Raw genomic sequence first — 17,641 nt, forward strand, 5'->3', positions numbered from 1 at the left:
GAAGAGCGTGGGATGAGAGAAGTGGTGTGGGCTTGAAACTTAGTATCTGTTTTTTCTTAGGTGTTGCAAACTATTTTTTCCAAAAGCAAAAGGAAGTATTCCTGCCTTTCCACACCACCATCCAGGAGGAGCAAAGCAGAACTAGCTAAAGGACTGCCTTATGATTTGGTATGTTCTCTGGAAAGAGGGGATGAATTTTTCAGTCCAGTTAGAGAGCTAGACTGTACCACATCATGTGGTTACACATTAAACCCCTTCAGGACAGAGTTTTGGAAATGGAGATGGTACATATACTGGACAGGTAAGCCAAACTGCTAAGTTTGATTTAAACTAAGATGTGGCTTAAATTTTTGTGGGATGCAATTTTCTGTACTTGTATCATTCACTGTTACAAATAATGCCTTAGCAAGGGTAATCATCATCAGCTTCTCTGTCTGCCTGATGAGCAGGGAGAGCAGCAGGAAAGAGCGAGGCGAGACAGAAAGCCTATCATGACTTGCAAGAAAAAGAAAAAGAAAGAACACAAAGGAATTGAGGATATAGAAGAATCTAGGAGCAGGTTGAAAACTAGAGGGGGCTGGAGGAAAGTGATAAACCAGTGAAGGAATTCAGAGGCACTCTGTTGTTGTGGCTAGTAGGTGCCTAAGAAATTATTGGAGTAGAGAAACTGAGGAGGCCTGTGATAGTGCTTCTATTCTCTCCACTTTCTTTTATATCCCTTTGTTGTCCATGTCACCAGACTGTCACTCTATCATACTTTGCTTTTGAGATCCTCAACTGGAGCAGGAGGAGGCTGGTGCACTTAGCAGTTGGTATTTGTATCTGTGTATGGCAGGAAGAGTAGCATTAACAACAGAGGAGAGCTTCAAATTCAATGCTCCTCACAGCCTGCTGGTAGGAGAAACCTTACTTGGATTCTGCAAGGCAGGAGATGTTTGTGCTGCTCTTCAGCAGCTGAAGTGGCCTAATTTTACAGATGCAGCTTAACTAAAGAGCTCCACTCTTTTATGTGTTCACACATAAAGATACTTGAAGATAAACCAGAATTGGCAGAATTCATTTAGGTGGAATTCCATTGTATTGGAATTCTTTACGTAAGCATGCTCAAGAATAACAACAACTTGGGGATAACTTTTTCTGATTTATTCCCATATTACATGGAAGTACTTAAAAATCTGCTAAACTGGTAAATCTAAATGATGTCAACCTACCATTGCAATACAATATCTAACACCTCGGAGTCAGTAAAGCTGTGGAAAGCCCTTCCCCAGGAGAGTTTCTTGTTTCAGTCATCTTAAAACAGACTGCACAAAACACAGGACGTCACACCGCACAAGGGAAGACAGCATGGATGATCTAGTAAGACTTTTTCTCCCTTTCATGGTTGTGTGGCTCTTTTAAATTCACAAGCTTAAATGGTAATTGTGTCTGATTCTTACTACATCATGAAAATGCTGTTAATAAGCAGATAAAGCAATCCACTGGGGCAACCACCTCTTAAGTACATTACTTCATGAAAGGAAAAGAACTTGCAGCTCCTCTAAAAAGCTGTTTTTTCCTACAGCACATCACATCCCCCATGACACATCATTACTGCTATTTCAGTCTCTGCAGAAGAATAATTTTCTGTGAACTGGAGCACGCTCATCAAAGGCTGCAACCTCCGTGATGACAAGAGCTTCACTTCACCAAATTGATGAAGTGTGTGCTCAGTGCTGAGCACTCAAAGTCTCACTGACTTTAGTGGGGCTAAACTTAATGGCTCTGCTGGATTATGACAGTGTTGTCAGATGAGAAGGCTGGAAAACACTAATGTAATGATAATGATAATAAGAAATAATAACAACAACAATATTCTGCATTTTTTGTTCAGCAAGAACAAGGGCATAACATGTCTACTAACTAATGTCTTTATAAAACAAAGTTTATTTAAGGATTTGGCCAAGGATATTTTAAAACATTTCCAATTCTCCATCTGCTAGTGTCTTTATAGAATAAAGGCAGACTAAGAGAGTCTTAAGAAATAGTGATGGCTGTTTCTAACGTGAATATATGCAAAAAAAGATAAAGCTCACTTCTTTCCTTCTCCGGACATTCCTTTAACAACCATGTAGGAAATACTCAGGGATCAACAGAAAAAAAAAAAAAATAAATTCTAAAACCCACTTACAATTGATGGCCCTTCTAGGATTGGAGTGAGGGGCCGAGGAACAGGCTTTTCTATTTTTTCAAGGAGACGAAGGGCCTTCTTTGGCTCCTTGACTTTGTTCTTCTTCTCTAGCAGTGCCTGGAAGAGACATACAATTTAACCAGAACTGGGGTAGATAGAACAACACAATAAGGACAGTCCTCTAGATGCTGACTTGACTGTTGCTGGTCACATGGACTATGGGGAGCTGAAAGTATTTTGCACTTTGCAGGCTTATGGCTTCCATTTCTTATTGCACATGGACCGAAAAACTGAATGTCATCACTAGATGAGGCTATTGGTTGGTCAGAAGACACCGTTAAGAATTTCAATATAATTTTTAAGAAGGAAGACACAGTTATTTTACTTTATTTACAAATAAGCCATTGGCAATTTCATAGTAAGTCACCTACAATTGATAAAAAATTGGTATGAAGTTATTCTCTAATACATTATTTTTAAAAACTGTACTATTTTTTAAATTTTAAAATGGGAATCTTGTCAAACCAATTAAACACTGACCCAAATGCAAACAGAGGCAGGTGTGTGTGTGTTACTTTCCTTACGTAATGACAAAAACATTAATTATTTTCCTACAAGATAGAGGTAAGATTCTTCCAAAATATAAAAATGAATAGGAATACCACCATTTATTTACGGTTTACATATCACTGAGAATGGTTATAGCTCTTTGCCTTTAACTATAGGCATAATGCTTGTTACTGCAGGTTAGAAATATTATGTGGCCAGGAGATTTTATGAAGGGGGTCACTTGAAGAGTGTAGTGTCACTGTTCTGTGGCCCTTCCTTAGTGAAATATCTTTGTATCATATGTTGCTACTGTGTTAAACTGAATGATCCAGGAGCTGTTCCTTGCAAAACATTTTTTAAACTCTTCTCTGCTCATCTGCAACTGCCCAGCAGCCCCGTGGCATCCACAGCCATTTGTGAAAATGGACTTGCTTGAGAACTTCCTCCTACCAAGAAAATCCAGAAGTCCATTAAGAGTGGGTTTTATCTTGTTGACCTTGTAGCTGTTTGGAGGCAGATGACAAACTATGTCAGCCAAAGAAGGCAAGGAGTGGAAATGCCATTGCAGCCTCAACTCTTTCAAGATATTTTCAAACTGTTTAGAGAGCCAAAGTCCTGCCAACTGCCCATGGCAAGCTACTTGGAACAAGATAATAATTTCCAACTGCATGGCAAGACCTGCCTACTGTAGGGCCTCACACTTTGGTTCACCAAGAAAAGGGAATAGAGTATGCACATTTAAAGCTCCTTCAAAATTATAATCCTACTACTGTCTGGGTTGGATCTGTAGTCTTACTGAAAGAACAGACATATTCCAGCAAGGAAAAATGCTCCTTTTTCTTTTCTTGCTCCCTAAAATACTGTATTTCACTAGGGAGGGAAACCAAAGAAAAACTTCAGAAAAAAGTCCTATGATAAATGTCTCTATCCAGTAACAGGACATTGACAGCACTTACACAGAATTTAATTGTAAAATTAATGAAGTTTTGAAACTCCAGGGGTCATTGTACAAAACTCTTCTTGCATATTTGATCTGACCTTTCAGGCCAGGATAATTAATGCCTTCAGAAAAGGAGAGAGATTTCTAGGTGGAGGGGATAAAATGCTTCATTATCAAAAACTTCTGAAATGGACCAAGTTAACAATAATAATGCAAGAATCAAAGCCTATAAACTGCTTATAAGCCACGTGGAATTGTTATAGCTTAAAAATGGTGAGAGATTTTCCAAACTGTTTCTTGTATTTGACAACCTTAGAGCTCTCTGGTGTGAAGATTTTAACAGTGCTTGCTATTTATAAGGTGTTTTGCATGTTGGGGGGGAAGGGGCAATTGAAAGAAAAAAGCTGCTGTAATTGTGATTCTTTTGAAAACAATAGCTCCTATGTTTACTAGTACAATATTGCATTCATGAGAATTTTTCTAATAAAACCTTAGCTTCCAAAAATACTTCTTGCTAACCAGAAAAACAAAATACAACCAAGATAACAACTTGTAAAGACAGAAGCATCTATTGAGCACTTCTGACAAGAGGGAATTGTTATTAATGTAGATTTGAGAGATACTGCAGTTCCCAGAAGTGGTTTTACTTTTTCATGTCAGCACAGTCTAGTGCCTGCTTTGCTATCATTACTAAGTCAAAAATGCTTACCATTTCCTTTCTTTAATCTGAGGTTTAAAGTTATTGTAAGACTTTAATGTAAGAGAAGAAAAAGAAAATCTTTTTTTTGCATTAACTGGTTGTGCCTAACTTAGTGAGTTACCATTTTTCAAAATATGGAAACTAGGGCCCAAGAATCATTGTAAAATACTTTATTTAAAAAGAAAAAAAGTGCTAAGTTTCTGAACAACATAATTCAAATGTTACTGCCTACACATGACACTCTAATTTTCCTGAGACAGACTACATTACTTTTTTTCAGGTTGTAACTTCAGGGTAATAGCACAGTCTGGTTCAATGGGACCACCCAATTAAGCTCCTTTTCATTTTCCTGGCAAATACAGTGAACAGCAAATGGCACTCATGCTTTTGGCCATACACTTTAGCTTATTTGCTAGCTTCTGATAGAAGCAGAACTTTTGACAGGATAGTAGCTTGAAAAACAACTCTCCATTCAAATAAACCCTTTTTTAGCTTCCTCCCTTTTCTCCTCTGTGATGCTCTCCTTTTCACAAGACACTAGGTGTAATTTATTTTCATGTACAGCACAGACTATACAGTCACATTTCTCCTTCTTCCTTTTTGCCTGTGAATGAAGAAGTTGAGATTATCCAGACCTACTTTGCAATGCAGCATGGCTGCTGCATCTTGGCTGATCCAGACTGACATAATAGCTCTTAAAGCTTGTCTGAGCGTAAGCCAACTAACACTGTGCTGGAGATCTGCTCTTGATGAAATAACTGCTTGAACAGGTTTTCCTATGCTTTGAAGTTGGCAGATTTTCTCCAGAAACATTCTTGGGCCCCCTACTTCTCCACCTCTTTCCTATCCAACTGGATAAAAGAAAACAGACATGATGAGAGTTGTACTTAATGCTTAGGTGAGAGATTCCTTATTCTGACATCATCTTGATCCAGCACTTTGAAACCAACTGACACTTCACCCTGCTTGAGTCATTAGAGCATACAGGGTCAGTCTAAAGTCAGGCATTGTTCTGCACTGAGATTTCTTCAGCAGCTCCTTCATTCCTTGGTGTATTCAGTTGCCTAGATGCATTTATTTTCTAATAGTAACTAGTTATATCACTATGCTATCTCCTATTGGCTCAGATTTTCACACAAGACTGTCTACACAAAGGCTCACTTAACACTCCTTAAAGCAGTGTCATCTGCACTGGCTAGAAACTTTCCTTGTCACTCTACAGCTCTGGCTTAAGATGAAGATAGTTGTTTTTACTGTAAAGTCTGGGTCACTCCTGTTTCAGCCATGTTCTCTTGTTTTAGAGAATTATTGAAAGAATACTGAATGTACATAATATGCATGTATGTACATAAATATACATAAAATGTTTCAGGATGATCCTCAAAAAGTTTGCTTTAAAATAACTCATTTTTGGCTTAGTTTCAAGTCTGGAAGAAGCTGTTTTTATACTTAAGATGACACAGATACTTTTTGTAGCTGCTTGGATAACTGCTCAACCCCTCTTACAAGCTTTAAGCTTAGGAAAAACCCTCAGTATCATAGAATCATAGAATTATTTGGATCGGAAGGGACCTTATAGATCATCTAGATCCAACCCTCATTGCATGGGCAGGGACAATTCCCACTAGACCATGCTGCTCCAAACCCAATTCAACCTGGCCTTGAACACTTCCAGAGAGGGGACAGCCACAACTTCCCTGGGCAAGCTGGGAGAGTGTCTCACCATCCTCACAGTGAATAATTCCTTCCTAATGTTGAACCTAAATATATCCTCTTCTCAACTTAAAACTGTTTCCCCTACATGCTCTTGTAAAAAGTCCCTCCCCAGCTTTCCTGTAGCCCCTTCAAGTCTTCTCTTCTTCAGGCTGAACAACCCCAACTCTCTCAGCCTGTCTTCATGGAGAGGTGCTCCAGCCCTCAGATCATCTTCGTGGCCCTGCTCTGGACTCCCTCCAAGAGTTCCATGTCCTTCCTGTATTGGGGGCTCCAGAACTGGACACAATGCTGCAGGTGGGGTCTCACAAAAGCAGAGTAGAGGGAAAGAATCACCTCTCTTGACCTGCTGGCCATGCTTTTTTGGATGCAGCCTGAGACATGGTTGGCTCTCTGGGCTGCAAGCGCATTTTTGGATGCAGCCTCAGACATGGTTGGCTCTCTGGGCTGCAAGCGCACACTGCTGGCTCATGTTGAGCGCCCCAGCACCCAGCACCTCCAAGTCCTTCTCCTCAGGGCTGTTCTCAGTCCGTTCTTTGCCCAGCCTGTATTTCTGCTTGGGATTGCCCCAACCCAGGTGCAGGACCTTGCACTTGTCCGTGTTAAACTTCATGTGCTTTGCACAGGCCCACGTCTCAAGCCTCTCAAGGTCCCTCTGTATGGCATCACTTTCCTCCAGCGTGTTGACCGCACCACACAGCTTGGTGGTGTTGCCCAACTTGCTAAGGGTGCACTCAACCCCACTGTCCATGTCACTGATGAAGATGTTAAACAGCACCAGTCCCCCTGCAAACCACTGAGGAACATCACTTGTCACTGAACTCCACTTGTTCATCAAGCTGTTGACTCTAACTCTTTTGAGTGTGACCACCCAGCCAACTCTTTACCCACTGAGTGCTCCATCAGTTAAGACCATGTCTCTCCAATTTAGAGACAAGGATGCTGTGCAGGACAGTGTCATACACTTTGTACAAGTCCAGGGAGACTACAACAGTTGCTCTTCCCTTATCCACCTGTGCTGTAACCCCATTATAGAGAGGGCCACCAGCACAATTTGCCCTTAGTGAAACTGTGTTGGTTGTCACCAATCACCTTCTTATTTTCCATGTGCCTTAGCATAGCTTTGAGGAGGATTTGCTCCATGACCTTGACAGGCACAGGGGTGAGACTGACTGGCCTGGGTCTTCTCTGGCAAACCAAGAGCAACATAATGAGGAGGACTAGTCCATCTTGCCACTTGCTTGGCCAGAAAAGCAAGCTTTGGAAACTTCCTTTATTAAAATAAATTACTACTGAGGCCAAAATCTAGCATTTCTCCTCTACCCGCAACCTCTTTCTACAGATTATCCAGGGAAAATGAAAGAAAGTCATTCTAGAGCTAGATCACTGTGTAGTCTGAATTTTCTAGAGTTCTGTTGTATTTCTACGTTTATAGGAGGAAATGCATTAAGTGTGCTTGGACAGCACTAAAAAGAAGCTTTTAAAAAGTGATCTACCTGCTCAGCTATAGAATAATGCAAAGTAACACAGTGCCCTCCTATGATTGCTAATTACCTAAACCTCTTTCTTTCACAATGTGTGTGATGGAGGTTGTTCGCATGATTGGGACTGCCTGTGCCAAGTGGTCAGACAGCTGTCTTGTCAAGTGCTAAATTCTCCTAAGTCAAGTGTTCCGCACCCTTTACTGCCCTGTTCTTGCCAGCTCCAGTAGCTTATGAGATGGACCTGTCAAGAGAGGCCCTGCTGAGGCAGAACATGCTATAGTCTCCAAACCTAACAAGCAAAAACCTCCTATGGGAGAAGTGAACAGTAACAGTACCACAGAGCTCAAGCGCTAAGTAGGGCAATAATTTCTTGTTGCTTGGAACAGAAAGTTTGTTTAAATCTAACAGTGGCTGAGGAAGTCTGGGTGTTTCACAGTGTCCATATTTTCTGCTTGTCTGGACCAACCAGTCTTGTGTCTTCTTCTGTATATCTAGGAGCAGCAGTCAATTTTTGCATAGTGTATTTATCATCCTTGTCTGCAAAGGAAACGCTTTGTGATTTTAAAAGAATATACATTTTGCCTTTCTGTGGTGGGGGAATGAGTATTAGTTCTGTTAGCCCCTTAGTTGGTATAAATCAATGTAGACAAAGTGATCTACATTGATTTAAAACAGAAAATAGGCAGACCTGTCTGCTTTTGTTCTGCATTCCATCTCTCTTTGGCCACTAATTTTTCTTTGAAGACCCTTTATTGTGTGAGCAGCCAGCACTAGGACATACTTCTTCCTCATGGCTACATTTTAGACATTCCAATCTAGTCTTTCAAGCCTTGAGAAGTATTTTGACCAAACAGAATACATTTGCTGTAAGAATTGAGCTCTGAAAGCTTGGGCTAATGTTCTGCTGCCTCTGAGAACTGTGTTTCGACCTAAATTATGCACAGTCATTACTTGAATTTTATGCAAAAAGCACCCAAACTCAAACTCTTTTGAGTGTCTTCTTCTCTAAAACTGCAGTGGATCCATGTCCTTAGTTCTTGAACACTTCCTATAGTACTCAAGATTTTCTTTTAAAAATTTCCTTCTGGATAAAAATCAGACGCAATCTTTTGCAAAATCCAATTAAATTTAAATTTGAGGTAATATATTGATTTTTCAGGACAAGGTTTCAATTTAAAATTAATTAGGAAAAAAGTTACTATGTTTAAAGTATTGTTAAATTACACTACAACAGGAAACCCATGCACATAATTTCCAATTATGAAATATTTCTTCACTATATAAAAGCATGATTGAAAGTTGCCAAGCTTTGCAAATGATATTAAATATTTTTCAGAAATACAGCAGGCAACCAAGAGTATACCTCGTTTTAAAAGAAAGGTAACCCTCAGCAGCATCACAAGAAGCATACTATAAAAGTACGTGTCATTTACAAATATTGTGATTGTAGATGCAAATGAGGGATTTCTTTCCTTGGTGGTTAATTGCCTATATGGACACCTCATCTGCATGAACAGTTGTGATAAATCAAGAAATGCAAAACACTATTAGCATGTTTTGCAAATCAGATGCTGGAACAACAGGGAACAACATGTGCATTCACTGTTCTGATTTGATTCTATGAGCAGGGTCATTTTAATCATGCTTTGCTGCAGGTGTTTTCACAATATGCACTTAAGATGTACATTTTTAAAAAATCTACAGAATTTTTAGAACATGAATCCAGATTTGGTTTATTTAATTATCAGTAGTTTGACAGTGGAACCAGTAGGCATGCCACGTGTGTGCTGTAAAACCAAGGGAGAAATGAGACTCAGCAAATGGCAGGAGAGAATTTCTAATGGACACAACAGGTTCCAATCCAAATACCTAATCTGTAGGGAGACAGAAGCAGTTATGTTTGTTTTCTATAGGGTAGGAGCAGAAGCACAGATGTTAGGGAGATAGAGTACTCCAGTCTGAGTTCCAGAACGCTGCTGGTCATGTCTACAACAGTCTGAATGTCTGATTCATTCTGTCCTTGAAGTTGTCTTACAGGAAATATGAATTTAGCCCAGAAAATTGGGAGAAAACGTACAAATGCGTTTTCCTGATTAGTTCAAATCTAAAAGGAACTGACATGCTGCTGGATGCAGCTCCATACCTGGTGCATCCGTGCCAGGTCCACCTCCAGTCTTGCTGACCTTTTAACATATCCAGTCTTAGTGATAGTGCACTTAGGTTTTGGAGCTTTAATCTTGACGTGGGTGACAGAATCTGGGAGAGATGCTTCCAGTTCATACAGTCCTAAGAAATACAAACAGCGATTAAGTAATGGAGTGGTGGGGAGACAAATTTGAGTTTTGTTAACATTTTTAAGTAAATATCTCATACAATCTAAGCCTTCCAAAATGCCTTACCTTCAAAGGTGTTAAGATAAAAGTTTTGTACCACATAGCGGTCAGAATGGTTGTCTGGGAAATAACCATTTCTAGACAAAGGAGCATACGTTTGTGATGCCAAGTCAGTATATTCTTTGATGATATCTCGTCTCTCCAGCTTCCCCATCAAATTCTTCCTCTTAGCTACCAGTTTCCTGAGCACTGAAAAGGAAATACAAATGTGAGAAGGTTCTTCATACAAATAGTCCAAAAAAAGCCGTATCTTTGGAAATTCACATGAGTTTTTGCTAGTCAACATAAAAACATGACCTGCTTGACCAGAACAAATGCTGCCCACTCAGATTTATATGGCCGATGCAACCAGTTTGAAGGTGAATAAAGACTGCAGCCTTGTGTGAAAACTGTCTCAAACTGCTCTCTCCCTGTCTTTCAAACTTACTCAGTGCATATTCATGCTGAATCTTTTTCATTTTCTCCTCCTTGGCCTTCTGATGATTTTGCCGGAGATCTTCCAAGCGCTTGTCACGCAGCTCATTCTGATTCTGCTCTCGCCTCCACAGCAGCTTCTTAAAGATTTCCAGTCTTAACTCCTGCAACCTGAAAGGACAGGTATGACCTACTGTGTTCTGTTCAATGCTGTCATCATCAAATCCTACATGGCAACTGACTGATTTACACATAGTTCATATTGCATATCTGAGATTTAATTTTTCATTTTAAAAAGTGAGTTTAGCACTACTGGAAAGTATTGTGGTAGCAGTCCCTTATTTTAAAATTAACTATAATATCCCATCCCAAAAGCAGGAGATTTTTTCAGAAATAAAAAGCTTGTACCCTCCAGCCAATCCCTTAAACCTTTTTAGTCCTCTATTCAGCTAACAAAAATGAAATAAAAGAAATTAAAAGTACAATCGGACTCCTACTCTTCTATTTCCTGTTCTCTAAAGGCCCACTCCTTCCTCTCCATTTCTTCCATCATTTTCCTCCTCTTCACAATATTTGAGGGACTGTCCAGGGCCGGAAGAGTTGCTTCCCATGCACGTTTTTCCCGGGCACGTTCAATCATCTCCACCTCAGCTAGTCCTGCTGGCAGCCCCCGACCTTACAGGGACAAGAACCTCTTTAGGAGAACAGTGAATCCAGCAAATAAACACTACCAAAAAGTATCAGAAGGCTTGATGGGCAAAAGCCCCTATGTGAAACACAAGCAGAACTGACAGTAGCCAGAAGTAAATACTTCTAAGGCCAGTAAAATTCAACAGTATGAAGAAAGGTAGAACTTGCAGTTGCTTATAGCTTAGTTGACATTAATACTCATATTTAATTCCTCTGCTGCAGGCTGCAAAAGAGGAAAAACCTTTCCAAGAAGACACCTTCTAGAATGAGCATTTTCTTTGGCATGTCCTGTGTCCATCTCTATTGCAGATGTGACGCTGGGAGATGATGATCACAGATGTATTCTGGAGCAGCAGTGCTCATACTGGTTTTTTACTAACTCAGAACAGCTGAAGAACAGCAGCTAAATGGAAAAACTGCAACTAGTTAATATTTGTAAAACATTTGACCTTTTTATATTGAATGAGTTCACAACTTTTTTAAACCACTCCAGAGTAGCAGTATTAAGTAGGTAAATGTCAGACCTATTTCAAAAATAGATCAGTGCACCAAAAGGAAGAGAACAAAGGGCTGCCAAAACCTGACACTGAGAAAAAAGAACCTCCTGCTAAAGAGGGGAAATTATTATTAACATTTATCTTGATTTTTCAACTCACCCCAAGTGAGAGTAACAAGTGTCAGAAGTTCAGGGATTGAGCCACCAGAAATTACATATTCAGGGGAATAGGGATCTGTCTGTGTTTCACCATCCCTGTAATCCGTTTGTGTGCCCAAAGTTCGTGACTTGGGACCAAAGACCTTGCTGTCTCTTGCAGCTGAATTGACAGAGGACTCTGTCCTAAAAAGAGATGCAAGATGAAGAAAATTTATCATGTTCATTTAGAACAGAAAAAGAGAAACACAACAGTAAGTCAAAGTTACATATCCAAATGTGCTTTGTTTTGTCTTAATATTGCTCCCATTGATGTTAACTCCATCGTGTTTAATAAAAGTAGACTGAGACTACACGTAGCCCTCCTGAAGCCTCCCTCCTTAGGCAAGCAATCCAGAAATCTTCTGGTTTCAGCTCTCACAAGTTATCACATGCAAATTTTGCCTATGTATCCATTATAAAGCATTACTTTTAATGGACACAAAAGGTAAGTAATAGTTGAGGGTAAAAAGAAGTAGGGATGCTTCAATTTATCTTACACATTCATCTTCCCAACATTTCCAGAACAAAAATTCAATTCTGATGTAAGCATGTGCAACTTCCAATGACTCTAGTAGGAAATTGTCCCCTCAAAATTTGATCCTCACTGAAAACCACATTAGACTACTTTGTGGATGCAGTACACCACTGAACTATCACAGAGATTGTAATAGAATATCAGAATATTTTCCAACAAAATTGCTGTATTGGAGAATCTTCTTTGTATTGGCACCTCTTCTACGATTCAGACACTTAGCTTTCTGTTTCAGCCTTCATAATCATAACACATTTTGAGGCACATGTCCTTTACCCACAAAGCACTACTTACTGCAAGCAAGTGCTTATCCAGTCAGTCATTTGTTTGCTTAGGAATTCTCAATGGTGAATAAATTCTTCCTTACCTCTAAACAAGTTTTTCCTGTTGGTCAACCACTAAATAGTTACCCCATCTTCTTCTGGTGAGAAGGGGCCCATTATATCTGTATTATTCCAGAACTCAATACTTACTTTGCCATTCCGTAAGTACCATTTAGTGGAAGCAGCTTATTACAAGAGGTGAGAGGTCTGAAAAGAGGAAAATGCAGATATAAGACAATAACCATAAGCTTAAAAGATCACCATGGTTTATGAAAGCTACAGTCCACTACTTTCTATAGGGCTAGACTGATTTTAGACAACTCAGGTTCTGTACTTCCATATTTAAAAATTGTGCCTGAATATTAAGCAATTCTTTCATAGCTCAGGAACAACAGAGAAACTTTCACTAGTAGGAGTGAGTGTTATTCTTCTGTCAAAGCAGAAAGTGGAACTGCAAATCAAAACAATAATCAAAATAAGTTGGTTTTGAGTGTGCTCCCAACATTTTTTTTTGTTTCACAAATTAGTTGACTTTTTTCACTTTGAGCTTTTGGAAGTTTGTTTAATAACTTCTTGAAATCCTGAAATTAATTCCTACAATCAGCTGGTAAGGTGTTTTGGACTTATCTAATATGATTGTTTCCTTTTTTTGCAGTATTTAATGAAGTATCTTGAAAGTGGTATGGGCTCAACAACATATTAATAATTCCTTCCCAGACATTTTTACTGTTTGCATATTTCAGTTCATTATCCATTTCCCTTAGCCTTTGAGAGACTTTAAAGCTTAATTTCAAACTGAAGAAGACAGAATAATTTTTATCCTCTTTTTGCTGTTAAAGGAGCCACAAATGTTAAATTTCTTCAACTTGGCAATTTTTTTATATTTGAAGTGGACATACTGGCCAGTAGCTACTGACTGTAATAGTGAATGTAATTCAGAGTGTATGTGACTAAAATGAGAATGTTTGCATACCAGCTATTGGTTTAGAACTTGAGTCCATTACTGACATGCAATGGACTGTCATTCTGGAAAGAGCAGAGCAGTCCTGAAGTGGAGGACATTGTTGAAAAGTTAATGAAGGATTCCTTTTTGTCCCTTTCTGCTCCTTCCAGAAACTGGGAGTAAGAAGGCACCTTTCCAGGAGTCTGGAGAATCACATGGTTTTGTGAGCATCTCCCTTTGTGTCAGAGGATCTATAGCCCAAAGCTTTCTAAAAACAATAAAGTACAGAATGCCTGGTACATTTGCTTAAGTGCTAACACATTACCTGAAAATTCTGACATAGTGTGAATTTTGAAAGACTTTGTGATATAAGATTTGGTTACTATTTAAATTTTATATAGCAGTGACCACAGAATTAGCAGAAAAGACAAAAAATAAGGCTCTGGCATATATATACATATATATATATGTATAGAAAGAGAGAGAGAGAGGCTCTTTAAACTACACAAAAGCAAGCTTCTCAGCTCTCTTTCAAATCAGTTCACTCCCTACCGTGCAAAATACTTGTAGCGATTCCTTCCATAAACGTCAGGATCTTCATACACAATTTGAGGCATTTGAAGAGAAGGTTGAGCCCTAAAAGCCAACATACAGCATTCCTTACTATCATTAAAAAATACATTCAGAGCAGTTCTGATCTCTTTTTCTTATGTGTTTGTTTTTTTTTTTTTAATTTCCTTCTCTCTCTATGCTTCTCTGGTTGGACAATCAAACATACACACTACAAAGTCCACAAAACCCTCAAACCCTCACATTTATACAAGCAATTATATTTTGCTTTTTTCATACATACATACGTAGCAAGACAGTTTGATGTTTTATGTATATTCCCCCACAATCTCTGCACAAGAAATGGTCATTTGCTGCCTTTAATAACACTTTCTTATGTACTTGTCAAGAACAAAATTGGTGACTTGCTTGTGAAGTAAACTTTTACTGGTAGAGGAGGGAGCAAGCTCATTTTAATAAGAGTGAAAAACTTTCCATAACATGTAGCATGTGTAAAAGAGTATGAGGAACAAAGGTAAAGACCTTTCAAAAACAGCTAAAGAGATTTTGAGCAAATGTGGAAAATTTTAGAATCAGCAATTTCAATTTGAATTCTCCGATAGAGGAGAAAAATTAGGCTGACCATGTGAATGTTTCAAAACCTATGCTGGAACAAGTGTCTCTTTTACAAGAATATTCTTGGGTTTTGTCCCTATTTTGAATTTAAAGTAGGCAGACTGCTTAAATTATTCATTATGATATCCTAGAGGGTTTTTCTTTTAATTTTAAAACTTTGGAGGACAATAAGGTAGATCTCATTAAGGCAGAGAGTGACAGAATGGGTATAAACGAGTCATTTGAAAGCTATGCATCATGAACACTATTTGATTTCACAAAAACCTTATACCACAGTTTTACACTGGACAAGAGATGGAACTTCTTTTAAAAAAAAAGTTTCCCAGGTCATGCCATTAAGGTAAATAATTTCCTTAAAGTCCTGAAGGTCATGTTTTTCATAAGACCCTTTTTGGCAACTTGTAAGAATCCCGATCTCAGATGTATGGGATTGTGGATGCTGGAGCTTGTTGCTGCTGCCTGATTTTAAACAGAAGCATATTTACAGAGCTACAGTTAAGAATACGTATCATTGCTTGACAGCTGGGGTCAAAACATAGGATTGCATGTTGAGAGCAGTTGTCTTCAAAGACCCCAGCTAAGCCCTGCAAGCTGCACTGTGGAAGCTGGGGAGCCACAGTATGGCTACCCACTACAGCAAAGGCTATAGTGAGATGCTTCACTAACCTCCCATGACATACAATTTACTGCCAAGGTAAGTTTAAAGTCATCTGTTCAGAGCACTTTCAGTCATATCATGTAACAAGAGAGGGGAAGGTTTCCAGATGCAGTGCAGTAACCTGAGATACTTACTCAGCACTAATCAACCTATTATTGTGAAGTTGTGTTTGTAATTCAAATGAGTAATTGAGCTGATGGCTAGTTCCACAAGCTGACTCTCTACACATCTGACTGTTGATCCATCCAGATGGATCTGTGTTTCATTCAGCACAGGTGGGCACTTATTCTTATGATCTAACTTTATTAGCATAAGCTGCTCATCCTATTATGGTATAGTTATAGGCACAATGGGAACCTGGTGAAATAGCCCCTTTTATTCCACAGATCCTGCCTCATGCATGCCCTTGACTTATATTTGCTGACTTTGCCAAAATAAATGAGCTTTTATTCCTGGTAACCTTGCAGAGGCAATGCAAGTACTGAGAAGACAGCTGGGAAATATTCTGTCTTCTGCATCAGCAACACTGCCAATCAGTGCAGGTTGAAACAGAGGGGATGTATTTCTCATTTTTTTGTTAATTGCAATATTCTTTGCAAATTCTTTTTTGTCGAAATATAAATCAGTTTTAAAGCAGTCCAGGAATCAGATAAGTTCTTGTTACAGAATAATGGGCAAAATATAAGAAGCCACTGAGGCTTTCATGTGATCAGGACATTTTTAACTGCTGAATATTATAATGTGGAAAAAAAAAAAAAGGCTCCAATATTCTTATTTTATTATGGAAGTGAGAATAATATACTTTTGAAAATTAACAAAACTAGGTGTGAAATGTGCTGTATCACTCTTAAAACATCTGATTACTGTCTGGCATGTGGTAAAACTCAGTTACCAGCAACCCCAGAGCATGCACGTTATGAAAAGCCCATGGCCTAATTTTGCTTGTTAATGCAGAAAAAACCTCTGAAAACAACTACCTAGGCTGTGGGCTACAGTCTTGAATGCAGCTACAAGAAGACTCTAAACAATGCACTTTGTGGCAAAACACAGAAACTTTCAAAAAAAATTATTTTCTGAATGAGAAGCCCAAAGCCATGGTGAAAGTTCAATTCAAAAACTCCTGCACTAAAGATGTCATGTCCTGGTTCAGGCCTCATACACTCCTGAATGAGCAGCAAAAGCAGTCTAACCAGCTGCAACTGCAGAGAACTAAAAGGAAACAACTCCCACTGAAGTAACACACATGAGTCACTGAAGTCTTCATAACTTATCTGATGTGTAAGAGATTGACATAACTCTCTGCTCTTTCCTGGCAACCACTGCAAAGCAGACAGCACAGGGAGGAAGGAATGTGCAATATCCACCCTGTAAGAAACAGATGGGCAACCATACTCCACAACAGCTGCAATCTCTTAATTTCAAGGGAAATATAAGTAGGAGCAAATTGCAGTCATCTCCACTTCAGCACACATGGGGTTTTGTTGGTTTTGTTTGTATGTTTGTTTTAAATTATCCAACCATGGAACACTTACATAGCAAGCTGATAAAGAGCCTGCAGGCGCTGCTGAGCACTCCCACTCCATCTTTGGTCAACGAATGGCACTGGATCTTTACCCTCCAAGCACTGACTGTAGCCTGGGAACTGGATCATGCTACTAACCATACTTCTGAGCATTGCTGCCTTTACCTAATGGTTGTGTGGACAAAAAGAAGAGAGGTGGCGATTTCAGGATTTCAAATTGCATGAAGGAGATGAGAATTTCAGCTTGCTGTGATTTACAGGCCTGCACATTTGGGAAGGGGAAAGAAGGCGGCATACATATGCTAATGATGTCAGCTGGTTGGATGGTACTTCTCAAGATGTGAATATCAGACCAGCAGCAGATGCACAGATATGTCTTCTGGCTGTTTTCCAGTGTCTAAACTTATACTTAAAATCAAAAGGTCTAACGTAAAGTTGTTACATAAAGTAGTTAGTCTGCAGTAACTGTGAATGTGCAGTAATGTGAACTCATAGCACATTACCCCATGTAACTCCCTCTTTCCTATGCCCTAGAAGTGAAGTAACATATTCCACTTCCAAAGTTACATTATTTTAAACTGTTACAGTTTTAGCATACATTAAAAATATCTCAGGGAGTTAGCACACAAAAATGATCACATTAAAAATCCACACCCTTCCTTCTAAGTACTAATTTCCCTGGGTAGATACGCCTTAAATCTCTAAATCTATGGCTGCCAATAAATTGTTGC

General features: G+C 39.1%; 1 protein-coding gene across 1 annotated transcript in view; it reads right to left on the bottom strand.

Moving 5' to 3' along the window:
- The window catches only part of MAATS1 (MYCBP-associated, testis expressed 1), a 29,974-nt gene extending 12,923 nt beyond the window's left edge, over positions 1-17,051 (bottom strand). The window contains exons 1-9 of the mRNA XM_009998210.1: positions 16,921-17,051; positions 14,098-14,181; positions 12,753-12,809; positions 11,710-11,891; positions 10,861-11,038; positions 10,377-10,534; positions 9,956-10,138; positions 9,700-9,842; positions 2,171-2,287 (exon numbers count right to left, since the gene is read on the bottom strand). Coding sequence (XP_009996512.1) covers positions 2,171-2,287; positions 9,700-9,842; positions 9,956-10,138; positions 10,377-10,534; positions 10,861-11,038; positions 11,710-11,891; positions 12,753-12,809; positions 14,098-14,181; positions 16,921-17,051 — 1,233 coding nt within the window. The remainder of the gene's footprint in view (positions 1-2,170; positions 2,288-9,699; positions 9,843-9,955; positions 10,139-10,376; positions 10,535-10,860; positions 11,039-11,709; positions 11,892-12,752; positions 12,810-14,097; positions 14,182-16,920) is intronic.
- Between the last annotated feature and the right edge of the window lie 590 nt (positions 17,052-17,641).

This window comes from Chaetura pelagica, unplaced genomic scaffold, assembly GCF_000747805.2.
Source record: "Chaetura pelagica isolate M959 unplaced genomic scaffold, ChaPel_1.0 scaffold65, whole genome shotgun sequence".
Classification (NCBI taxonomy): Eukaryota; Metazoa; Chordata; class Aves; order Apodiformes; family Apodidae; genus Chaetura; species Chaetura pelagica.